We start from the raw sequence: 13,236 nt of genomic DNA on the forward strand, positions 1-13,236 counted from the left end.
AGGCACAGATGTAGGCTGTGTAGTCCTCTGTTACTTTTTGACTGTAAGAAAACTGTCACATGCCAGGTGTAGTCCCATACTGCATTTGCAAAAAGGTAACTGAAACATCTGGAAGCTAAGTGACTTGAACTGGATTCACTATGATTGACAAAGCCCACCTCTGTGGAGGGTATCATGAAACGTACCTTCTTGTGCACGACAGAGGAGCTGGAATTGATTGTGCTTTCATCGTCGTGCATCATGACAAGTTCAGAACTGCTCTCATCCATGACCTCCTGCATGCTATTCACACTGCTGCTCTGGCTGCCTGTGCTCACGGACATGCTTGGAATGGAATGGTTGCTGTCCAGGCTGTCCATTTCCCTGTTCAGGCTGGTTCCATGTTCACTGTCCTATAAAAATGGGGCATTGAGGTTAGAAGAGACTGAAGATAAAGAGTCAATCTATTGACTAAAGTATCAAGCACACTCAATTTTGTAGTGTCAAGTTGCTTTTCTGCCAAATCTGCAAAGATGAACTTTTTATGTACTGGCTCCACTACTCCTCCACCATTTTCAGACATCTCAAATTCGCTTCTTATACCTTCCCCAGGGGCCATTCTGGACATCTGGTCATAAGGCTCCAAATGCTGCCATCCCAGGGCTTTCCCCTGTCATAGACACTATCATATTATCGTGTTGCTACCCAGTAAGCAAAATCAAGCCAGGTTTGTAAGGGACTTTCTGGAACATCCAGGAGCTAGAGGAAGACTGCCGGCCACTGCACAGGTGAGTTCTAGGATATCTGCAAAGACAGCAGTGGTGACTTGAAAAAGTAGAGTGGAAAGAGTTTTCAGATATTTGACAAGCAATATGCTTCCTCTGCGAGTCATTATTGAGTAACTTCATATCTAAGCAGGGATATTAATTCTACTTTCCTGGACAGGTAATTAGTCTGCCTCCCTCAAGCAATTCTATCATGCTTATCTCTGTAATCTTATTAAATATATCTGTTAAATAATACTGGTATTCATCACTACTGGCCCAAAGACTACTATTTGAAAAGTGGTAAAATAATCAGAACATATAATTTATCCATCACAGTGGGATATCTTTTGATATAAGATTGAATAATATAATTAAATCCATTTAGCTACAAATAAACCTTGTTCTCAAAGAACCATACTGTACACATATAACTTTAATAAACTGTTACTTAGCCATGGCAATATAAAAAATTACTGGGTAATATAAAATGGAAGATAATACATTATATTTTTAATAGGCTTATTTTCCCAATTAAAGGGGATCATTTCTAAATACGCAATCAAGAAATTTTATAGTTCAATGCAACTTTCTGAGCTTCATTTTTAGAATTATTGATAAAATACTTTTATGTTTATTTTATTTTCTATTAAAAAGCCAAATACATTCATTCTTCATTCTTGTCTTCCTTTGTATTTCAATTTAGAGGAAGAAGAGTCCTTTCTCTTATTCAAGGCTAATTCCTCCACTAATACCCTTGTTCTTATTCTGTCTATGTTCGGAAGTCCTGCCTCTTTACCTACATCCCTTTCTTCTATCTTCTGACTCTGCCCTGGCTCCATCTCTACTGCATTTAAAGACGAAGAAGCCTGTCTTATATTTATGGACCTCTCTACATGCTGCCCACTCTTACTTTTCCTTTTTAACCCAATTTCGGAATCTTAACGTAATTACTTTTTTTGCTGTCTCTGCCTTATCAAATCCCATGAATTATACAACCCCAGTAATCTACTATTCATTCTACCTAGTCCTGTAAAACTGCTTTTACTAAGGTCATTAAGGATTCTCTAATTGAAAATTTCTATCTGTATACCGGCAAGAGTATATAATGCCAGGACCTTAAACTCAAAAGGCACGAAACTGAAATCATCCTAAACCTACTCTTTCTCCCTGGTTCATTTTCTCTGTTCTTGGTATTGACATACTCCTAGCCACCCAGGCTCAAATGCTCAGAGTCACCTTAAACTTCTCCTCATCTGTCACTGTCAATGGGAAGCCATGGATTATCAAATCTACCTCTATGATGCTTCTCAAAAGTGTTCCCTTTTCCCCATTCGCATTGACACTGCCCTTATTACCTCTTGCATGGACTATTAGCCAGGATGTTGCCCATTCAAATCCATGTTACACTCTGTTGCCAGAATAATCTTCCTAAAGCACAACACCTTTCTGAGTCTAGAATACCCTATGCCCATTTGTCAGAAACTACCCACATTATGTCCTCCAGGAAACCTTCACTAATCTCACCAGCAGACTTATTTTCTCCCCATGATGGACCCCTGCAATGGGGAACACCTCTGTAGCACTTTTCATATTTTGCCTTATATAAGTGTTATTTTATGAATGTCTCTTGTACAACCCTTCATGTCTCTTAAGGCAGACAGCATCAATTAATTTTTATCCTCAAAAGATTTTCAGAGTGCCCAGTCTAGAACTTTTTCACATAGGGGGCATTCTAAAAGTACCTGCTAAAATAAATTAAACCTACTTCCTCATCCTCCTGTGACTCATTCAAGGGTCCATTTCGTGTCTCTTGGAAAAGTATTTTTTTCATTTTTCGGTACTGTAGGTTATCTAGCTCACGAACAGCATCTTTTGTCCTCTGTATGAGGTCAATGAGGACACGTATTGGCCGGTCTCGTCGAACAAAGTCATGCTGATTGAGGGAGGAGAAAAAAATAAATTGATAATGAAGAAACATCCTTAGGTGCAAGGTACAGATATCAAAGAAATAGAGAATCATAAAATAGTTCTATGGATATTACAGAAATAACAAAATATGATTTTCATGTCATGTGTCCTTTCATATTTTGTAAATCTCATAAAGAGATAGCTATGCTTTTTTTTCTTCTTCCTTAAGCCCCGTTTTGCGGATATGAGAATTCTTTTTAAAAATTGTACATATTGCCAGGCACGGTGGCTCATGCCTGTGATCCCTGCGCTTTGGGAGGCCGAGGCGGGTGGATCACGAGGTCAGGAGTTCAAGACCGGCCTGGCCAAGATAGTGAAACCCTGTCTCTACTAAAAATACAAAAAATTAGCCAGGTATGGTGGCACGTGTCTGTAGTCCCAGCTGCTCCGGAGCCTGAGGCAGAGAATTGCTTAAACCTGGAGGGGCGGAGCTTGCAGTGAGCCCAGATCGCACCACTGCACTCCAGCCTGGGTGACAGAGCAAGGCTTGGTCTCAAAAAAAAAAAAAAAAAAGTATATATTTAAAGTATATGGCAAGATGTTTTGATACACATACAAATAGTGAAATGATTTCTGCAGTTAAGCAAATTAACATATCTGTGATCTCATACAGTTACTTTTTGGTGGCGAAAGTACTGAAAATCTTTAGTCTTAGCAAATTTCCCAGATATAATACAGTATTATCAACTATAGTCCTCATGCTGTACACTGGATCTCTACACTTGTTTATCCCACATAACTAAAACTTTGTACCGTTTGACTTTTATCTTTCCATTCCCCATCCCTTTCAACCACCTTTAATTTTGTGTTTTATTCTTTTGTTTAGTTTCCTCAAATAAGTGAGATTGTACACTATTTTTTTGTGTGTCTGGTTGATCTCACTTAGAATAATGTCTTCTGGGTTCACAGGTATTGCTGCAAATGGCAGGACCACTTTCTTTTTTAAGACTATATATAAAATAAATATTATAAATAAATAAATATATAAAAAATATAATAAAATATTATTCAGTCATATATATGATTGAGTCTTAAATATCTATATCACATGCACCATAATTTCTTCTATCCTTTCATCCACTGATGAACACATAGGCTGTTTCCTTATTTTGGATATAGTGAAAAATGCTGTGATGAACATGGGGGCACAGACATTTTTATGAGGTGCTGACTTCATTTTCTTCAGGTGTATAACCAGCAGCGGGATTACTGGAACGAATAACATTCTGATTTTTGGGTTTCGGAGGAACCTCCATACCGTTTTCCATAATGGCAACCCCAATCTACATTCCCACCAACAGCATATAAGGATTCCCTTTTCTCTACACCCTTGCCACTTGTTATCGCTTATCTTTTTTGATAATAGCCTTTCTAACAGGTGTGGGGTGACAGCTCATTGTGGTTTTCATTTCCATGTCCCTAATGATTAGTGAATGTTGAGTATTTTTTCATATGAGAATTCTTGAGGTTCACTTTATCATATAAGTAATAAAAAAATCACCAGAACTTTAAGAAGTAGCAGGTAGGCTTGTAACTTTTAAATCTGAAACTATATAATAAGCCAAAGCAATGCAGAGTATAGTCTATTCTTTTTTTTCTTTTGAGATGGAGTCTCACTCTGTCGCCCAGGCTAGAGTGCAGTGGTGCGATCTTGGCTCACTGCAACCTCCACCTCTTGGGTTCAAACAATTCTCCTGACTTAGCCTCCCGAGTAGCTGGGATTACAGGCATGCGCCACCACGCCTGGCTGATTTTTGTATTTTTAGTAGAGACGAGGTTTCACTATGTTGCCCAGGCTGGTCTTAAACTCCTGAGCTCAAGTGATCCACCTGCCTCAGCCTCCCAAAGTGATGGGATTACAGGCGTGAGCCACCTCACCCCACCTTGGTCTATTCTTATTATAATTTGCCTCAATCCTCACCCCCATATGCATTATCCCTTGAAAAACAGACTTGTGAATATTTTATTTTCTATTTCTGTGGTCATATAGTGTATGCTTGAAAATATGCCAGCTGTTCAATTTATCCAGAGGTCAAAATTCTGGCAACTTCATTTCCCCAATAAGAAAAAGGGTCTCTGAGGAGTGAAAACAACTGCTCTAAAGTACATAAATTATTCTTGATATAAACGTCCCTCACTTTCAATATTATTAATGATTGTTATATAATCTGGTTTCCTAGTTTCTCAGCCCATAGCAGGTTAGACAGAGAATAATAGTGGAGAAGTAGGCCTGGTGCGGTGGCTCACGCCTATCATCTAGCACTTTGGGAGGCTGAGGTGGGTGGATTACTGGAGATCAGGAGTTCAAGACCAGCCTGGCCAACATGGTGAAACCCTGTCTCTACTAAAAATACAAAATTAGCTGGGTGTGGTGGTGTGCATCTGTAATCCCAGCTACTCGGGAGGCTGAGGCAGCAGAATTGCTTGAACCTGGGAGGCAGAAGTTGCAGTGAGCTGAGATCACGCCGTTGCACTCCAGCCTGGGCAAAAAGAGTAAAACTCCACCTCAAAAAAAAAAAAAAAAAAAAAAAAGAGTGGAGGAGTAAAGGATTGAGAACTGAGAAAGGTAGAGTTACCACCTGTTGTAAAAAGAAGCATCTTTTGTAAGTTCTCTGACTGCTGGAGAGTAGAGAAAGAGAGAAAAATTTTATGACTAACAGACCTATCAACCAACCAAACAAATAATAATAAAACAGGTTTGTGGGCTATTTTGCAAAAGGGCAAATGCCCCTTATATAGCCCCTTTTATGCCTCAAGAGTTCATGAAACACTGTCTCTGAGCCCTCAAGAAGTGACATTAGACTGGGTGTGGCAGCTCACATCTGTAATCCCAGCACTTTGGGAGGCCGAGGCAGGCTGATCACTTGAGGTCAGGAGTTCGAGACTAGCCTGGCCAACATGGTGAAACCCCGTCTCCACTAAAAATACAAAAAATTAGTTGGGCATTGTGATGCACGCCTGTAATCCCAGCAACTCGGGAGGCTGACGCAGGAGAATCGCTTGAATCTGGGAGGCAGAAGTTGCAGTGAGCCGAGATTGCGCCAAAACACTCCAGCCTGGGCGACAGAGTGAAAAAAAAAAAAAGGGTGAAAGGAGGAAACTTTATTTTTTAAAGCAAAAAGTTCAGTTATGTGGAAAATTTACTTCTGTAAAATTATAATTTGAAGACATTGGGAAAATGAGATACAATGTAGTGGGCCTTAGCTGATGAAATGAATTTAATTTCTTTATAATTTAAACAGATAAAAAATAATAGGGCCCTTGTGAGAAAACAATCTATATGTCTTGTGGTTCTACATTCTGACTCTGTTAGAGGAATTGCAGTTTTTGCTGTTGCTTTTATAAAATACCTCTTCCTAGGCAGAGTCCTTTTTGAATAAAAACACCATTCCCAGCAGCAAGCGTAGCCTGCACATTTCAAGGATGAGAAAGAAAGGAAGAAAGTATGATCATTTTCCTCCTCCAGTGCTTACAGTTATAAAGAGCGAATCGGGTTTTAGTAAACTTAAAGCTATGACTTAACGTCACAGAATTTTCTAATGGGAATGCCTCTTAGAAAATTTTCTGTTTCAAGGCTGGGCATGGTGGCTCATGCCTGTGATCTCAGCACTTTGGGAGGCCAAGGCAGGCAGATCACCTGAGGCTAAGAGTTCAAGAGCTGCCTGGCCAACATGGCGAAACCCCATCTCTACTAAAAACACCAAAATTAGGGACTGGGCATGGTGGCTCACAATTGTAATTCCAGCACTTGGGGAAGCTGAGGCAGGGGGATCACATGAGGTCAGGAGTCCAAGACCAGCCTGGCCAACATGGTGAAACTCCATCTCTACTAAAAATACAAAAATTAGCAGGGCGTGTTGGCATGTGCCTGTAGTCCCAGCTACTCAGGAGGCTGAGGCAGGAGAATTGCTTGAACTTGGGAGGCAGAGGCTGAAGTGAGCTGAGATCATGCCACTGCACTCCAGCCTAGGTGATAGAGACTCTGTTTCAAAATAAATAAATAAATAAATAATAAATAAAAATAAAAAATACCAAAATTATCCAGGCGTGGTGATGCCCACCTATAGTCCCAGGTACTTGGGAGGCTGAGTCACAAGAATCAATTGAGCCTGGGTGACACAGAAAGACTCTGTCTCAAAAAAAAAAAAAGAGAAAAGAAAATTTTTCTTTTTCAAGTGAGGAAATTTGGGCCCTGAGAAGTTAGGTGATTTCCACAGCTAATTAGTGGAAGAGCTACAGTTGCAACTCAGGCTTTAAAACTTTTTTTCTGTAGGGGGTGTGGGTGGTGGTGGTTATTTTCTGGTGTCCTACTACCATAATTAGCTTTCTAAAATACAGGTATGATCATTCATTGCAACAGATACTACATGCCACTAATCCCCCATTCCAACCTCTTTTTTTTTTTTATCTGAGACAAAGTCTCACTCTATCACCCAGGCTAGAGGGCAGTGGCGCAATCTCAGTTCACTGCAACCTCCGCCTCCCAGGTTCAAGCGATTCTTGTGCCTCAGCCTCCCCAGTAGCTGGGATTACAGGTGTGCGCCACTACGCCTGGCTACTTTTTGTATTTTTAGTAGAGATGGGGTTTCACTGTGTTGGCCAGGCTGGTCTCAAACTCCTGACCTTAGGTGATCCGCCCACCTCGGCCTCCCAAAGCGCTGGTATTACAGGCATGAGCCACAGCTTTCAGCCTGAATGTCTCTCTCTCTCTCTCTTTTTTTTTTTTTTTTTTTTGCCTTACTTTAAACATGAGAAAGTAAAGGAATTGAACTCAAGCCTCCTTTGTGGTTACAGATGACACAGTGACTATGTTCTGGCCAGTGAGAGGTAGGCAGATGTTCTTGAGGAAGGTTTTATTTTCTAGAATAAAAAGGCAAGACACATAAGGAGAAGGTGTTTTACTCTTTGTTCTCTCTCCTTCTTCCTGCCTGGAATTAAAACTTGAGTCCTGGCAATGTAGCAGCCATTTTATGACAAAGACAATAAAAGGTACATGCTAAGGATGGTGAAGTAGAAAGAAAGAGCTTGGGTCGATGATGACATTGTTGAGCTGCTTAGAGCTTTGGACTGCTTACTCCACTTCCTTTTCCAATGTCCTGGACTTCCTATTACATGAGATAAACTCTGACCTGTTTAAGCCTTTCACAAACAGATACACTCTACATCTTAATATCTCACTGTCCCTTAGATAAAGAGTAGCCTTTTACAACCAGGTTCCTGCTTGTATTTCTAGGTTTAAATCTAGTCATTGTTACTCCTCCTTCCTACACAATAGTACATTCCAGGGAGTTCTAAACCCGTGCATACCTTTCATACCTCTAGGCCTTTGCCTTCACATCTCTATGTTCTCTCTGCCTGCAATCCCATCTCCTCATTTTTTTTTAATTTTTATTTTTTGAGACAGAGTCTTGCTCTGTCACCAGGCTGGAGTGCAGTGGCATGATCTCAGCTCACCGAAACCTCCACCTCCCGGATTCAAGCGATTCCCCTGCCTCAGCCTCCCAAGTAGCTGGGATTACAGGCATGCGCCACCACGCCCAGCTAATTTTTCATATTTTAGTAGAGACGAGGTTTCACCATGTTGGCCAAGATGGTCTCAATCTCCTGACCTCGTGATCTGCCCACCTCGGCCTCCAAAAGTGCTGGGATTACATACGTGAGCCACTGTACCCGGCCTCCTCATTGTTTTTAAAAGCCCACTGTTCTCCAAACCCCTACAACTGGAATGTCCTCAGACTCTTTTAAAAGGACAATTTTATTGTTCTCAAAAATACGTTTACTTTCCACATTCAAATAACACAGAAAAATGCAAAAAAAAAAAAAAAAAAAAAAAAAAAGAAAGAAAGAAAATCAGCCGGGCGTGGTAGCTCACGCCTGTAATCCCAGCACTCTGGGAGGCCGAGGAGGGCGGATCACCTGAGGTCAGGAGTTCGAGACCAGCCTGAACCAACATGGAGAAACCCTGTCTCTACTAAAAATACAAAATTAGCCGGGCGGGGTGGCACATTCCTGTAATCCCAGCTACTAGGGAGGGTGAGGCAGGAGAATCGCTTGAACCTGGGAGGCGGAGGTTGCAGTGAGCCAAGACTGTGCCATTGCACTCCAGCCTGGGAAACAAGACTGAAACTCCGTCTCCAAAAAAAAAAAAAAAAAAAAAAAAAAAATCACCTGAAATTCTACCATCTCGAAATAAATACATAAATATTAAGTTACAGAATATCATTTTAGACATGTCCCTCTCTTTCTCTCAGAACAATGAATAACTATAAATCATTTTACATGGGAATCTTATTATACAAGCTAATTTTAAGTATAATCGATTAAATTAAGGTATACTTGAATTTAACAGAATTAGAAGAGATTGAATTAAAACAATTGCGTAGGCTGGGCATGGTGGCTCATGCGTGTAATCCCAGCACTGTGGAAGGCCGAGGAGGGTGGATTATTTGAGGTCAGGAGTTTGAGACCAGCCCAGCCAACAGGGTGAAACCCTCTGTCCACTAAAAATAGAAAAACTAGCCAGACGTGGTGGCATGTGCCTGTAATCCCAGCTGCTCAGGAGGCTGAAGCAGGAGAATCGCTTGAACCCGAGAGGCGGACGTTGCAGTGAGCCGAGATCGCACCACTGCACTCCAGTCTGTGCAATGGCATGAGACTCTGTCACACACACTCAGACACACACATACACACACACACAAATTAAAAAATGAAACAACTGCTTAACTTTAGTTGTAATTTCTTCACTAAAAGAGTTATCTGTTCCTAAAAGACCTTCTAAAGTTAAAAAAAAATTATTAAAGGCTTTACGATATTGAAGTTACTTTAGTTCTTTTGTCCTATATATTTTAAGAAATATTATTGTTCATCTACTCCTAAAGATAAGGAAATTAGTATGCATATGTTTTTCCTGCCCTAGATTTTTCTAATTACATTATTTTTACATTGCAAATGTTTATAACATTTATATCTGTCCTTTAACCATTTCGATAATTTTACCTCAGTTGTTTATTTAAATGGATTAAGTGTGAAAGTGATGTTTTAATGTCAGGGCAAAAATGTGTGGAAAAGATGGATTATTGAAAAATATTTGGGAGTAAGTAGATAGCTTAACTGGGGGGGCAAAAAGGTAGATTTTTACCTTACACCTTGTAACAAATTTTTTCACAACTCTCCCCACCTCCTCTCCACAAAACATCAGCGTAAAGAATGTCAAAAGAGAAATAGGAAAAAAAAATCCAAGATCTACTATAAATTAAAAAGGAAATACAAATAGCTTTTCAACATATGAGAGAGACGGTCAACATCTCCCATAATGAGAAATACCAATTAAAACTCTAGTGAGAAAAGTTTTCACTGATCTGACAAAGTTCAAAAAGTATCAGTCTTCATACTTTCACAGTGGGACTATAACTTAGTACAAATGCTTTGAAGGACAAATGGGCGATATCTATGTAAATTTAAAATCCACATTGATGAGCAATTCCACTTCTAGGAATTTATTTATTTATTTTTATTTTTATTTATTTTTTTGAGATGGAGTCTTGCTCTATTGCCTAGGCTGGAGTGCAGTGGCACGATCTTGGCTCACTGCAACCTCCGCCTCCTGGGTTCAAATGATTCTCCTGCCTTGGCTTCCCGAGTAGCTGGGATTACCGATGCATGCAACCATGCCTAGCTAATTTTTGTATTTTTAGTAGAGACAGGGTTTCACCATGTTGGCCAGGTTGGTCTTGAACTCCTGACCTCGTGATCTGCCCATCTTGGCCCCCCAAAGTGTGCTGGGATTACAGGCATGAGCCACCATGCCCGGCTGGAATTTATTCTTAAGATGTTCTTACACAGGTACAAAATGCCATATACATGAGGATATTAATTGCAGTACAGTTTGTAATATCAAAAGATTGGAAACATCCTAAATGGGTTGGTTAAACAAATTATGGTCCATCTGAGAATATTATGGAGCCATTAAAAAGAATGAGGTATCTTTGCATGTAGTAATACAAAACAATATCCTAAGCATACTGTAAAGTAAAAACAAAAATCAGGGTGGAACGGTTTTAATGGTTTGCTGTCATTTGTGCAAAAAATAAAAACAATATTTACTTTTATATGCATAAAATATCTCTAGAAGAAGAGGTACAAAATAGGTGCAGTGGTTGCTAGTGAGGGGGCCTGAAATGGGAGGGAGATTTCTTTTTCATGTTCTACCTTCTCTTGTTATTTTTTGAGACAGAGTCTCGCTGTTGCCCAGGCTGGAGTGCAGGGGCACGATCTTGGCTCACTGCAACCTCCCAGGTTCAAGCGATTCTCCTGCCTCAGCCACCCGATTAGCTGGGACTACAGGTGTGAACCACCATGCCTGGGTAATACTTGTATTTTTAGTAGAAATGGGGTTTCTGCATGTTGGCCAGGCTGGTCTTGAACTTCTGGCCTCAGGTGATCTGCCCACTTCAGCCTCCTAAAGTGCTGGGATTATAGGTGTGAGCCATTGCACCCGGCTCTTCTTCTTCTTCCTTTTTATTTTGAGACAGGGTTTCATTCCCATCACCCAGGTTGAAGTGCAATGGCAGGATCTTAGCTCACGGCAACCTCTGCCTCCCAGGCTCAAGTCATTCTCCTGCTGAGCCTTCCAAGCAGCTGGGACTACAGGCGCATGCCACTGCACCTGGCTAATTTTTGCAGAGACGGGGTTTCGTCATGTCCAGGCTGGTCTTGAATGCCTAGGTTCAAGTGATCTGCCTGCCTCAGGCTCCCAAAGTGCTGGGATTACAGGTGTGAGGCACTGTGCCCAGCTCCATGTTCTACCTTCTACTATATTTTTCCTTTTGGAAATTTGTATGACCTATTCAAAATGAAGAACATACAGCTTCTTTAGCCATGCAAAATAAATAAATACATATTTGGGAAGGGGCCTCTTTAAATTCAATATTTACCGCCAGCCCTTCTACCAGTTTCTCCAGTCCCTCATTCATTCTTCCTCCCTGCCTTCCTCCCTCTTTTTCTTCTTTTTGCTTCATCTCTATATTGGCTAGATTCTGTTATTGATCAATTTTTAAAAGGAAAGCACTGGAAGGTTGCATTGCCTAAATGTGTGGGGTTTGAAGATGTCAGCTGCCTTTATAATTTAAGAACACCTTGGCTGGCTCACAATTCTTGACTTTTATTTTATTTCCCTTAGAACTCTGCAAACATTTTTCTATTGTTTTCTGGCTTTGACTGTTCCTGAAGAGGTAGGTCTGGAGCCAGCTGGTTTATCCACCCCAAAATAAACTTTTTCAGTCTGTTTGTATGAATCTTTCTTTATTCTTGGAGTTCAGGGACTTCACCAGGACATGATTTATTGATCAACGAAGATCAGTTTCATGGTCCCCACTCTTCAGGGATCCGCTTAAATGTCACCTGCTTGAATGGCCTTCTCTTTACCTAAAACAGCAGCACCTGTCAATCTTGATGCTTGTCTAATTTATTTTTCTGCACAGCACTTACCATCAACTGGCACTATAACATATATTTATTTCTTTTCTTTTTTCTTTTTATTTTTTTTGAGACCTAGTGCCGCTCTGTTGCCCAGGCTGGAGTGCAGTGACACGATCTTGGCTCACTGTAACCTCTGTCTTCCAGTTTCAAGCGATTCTCCTGCCTCAGCCTCCTGAGTAGCTGGGATTATAGGCACCTGCCACCACGCCCAGCTAAGTTTTGTATTTTTAGTAGAGATGTGTTTCACCATGTTGGCCAGGCTGGTCTCGAATTGGTGACCTCGTGATCCTCCCACCTCGGCCTCCCAAAGCGCTGGGATTATGGGCATGAGCCACCATGCCCAGCCTACTTATTTCTTACTCCTTCTTGTAAATTTCTTTTTTTTTTTTTTTTTTTGAGACGGGGTCTTGCTCTGTCGCCCAGGCTGCAGTGCAGTGGCACAATCTCGGCTCACTGCAAGCTCTGCCTCCTGGGTTCACGCCATTCTCCTGCCTCAGCCTCCCAAATAGCTGGGACTACAGGCGCCTGCCAACACGCCCGGCTAATTTTTTGTATTTTTAGTAGAGACGGGGTTTCACCGTGTTAGTCAGGATGGTCTCGATCTCCTGACCTCGTGATCCGCCCGCCTCAGCCTCCCAAAGTGCTGAGATTACAGGCATGAGCCACCGTGCCTGGCCCTTTCTTGTAAGTTTCATAAGGGCAGGCACTATGTTTTTATTGTGTACTACTGTATTCTCTGTGCTTAGAATAGTACTTGACACCCAGCAGACAATCAGTAAATATTTGATGAATAGTTGGCTCATTTGATTTGATGGAATCAAATCAAAGAAAGATCAAAACATTTATTTCCAGAAAAGTTTTCTTCAAGGATATCTTTAAATATCTTCTGCTCCATGTGTTTTGTTTTCTTTTTCAGGAATAATAGGTTGGCATATATTAGATCTCCTGTGTCTTCCAAATGTATCGTTTTCTTTATATTCATCTTTATAACTTTTATTTTTTGCACTTAATTCTATTTTATTTCCTTAAGCCTATTCACCATTGA

At 40.8% G+C, this 13,236-nt stretch overlaps 1 protein-coding gene across 11 annotated transcripts in view; it reads right to left on the bottom strand.

Annotated features, from left to right (window-relative positions):
• TAOK3 (TAO kinase 3) overlaps positions 1–13,236 on the bottom strand; it is a 233,109-nt gene that overhangs the window by 53,426 nt on the left and 166,447 nt on the right. For 10 of the 11 annotated variants that reach the window (XM_077955353.1, XM_015152930.3, XM_077955352.1 and 7 more), the window contains 2 exons: positions 2,512–2,679; positions 186–392 (listed from right to left, as the gene is read on the bottom strand). In XM_077955353.1, the coding sequence (XP_077811479.1) occupies positions 186–392; positions 2,512–2,679 (375 nt within the window). Of the gene's footprint in view, positions 1–158; positions 393–2,511; positions 2,680–13,236 lie in introns of all 11 variants that reach the window. The other variant, XM_077955348.1, reaches the window with a different exon arrangement.

The sequence above is a fragment of the Macaca mulatta genome, chromosome 11, assembly GCF_049350105.2.
Source record: "Macaca mulatta isolate MMU2019108-1 chromosome 11, T2T-MMU8v2.0, whole genome shotgun sequence".
Lineage (NCBI taxonomy): Eukaryota > Metazoa > Chordata > Mammalia > Primates > Cercopithecidae > Macaca > Macaca mulatta.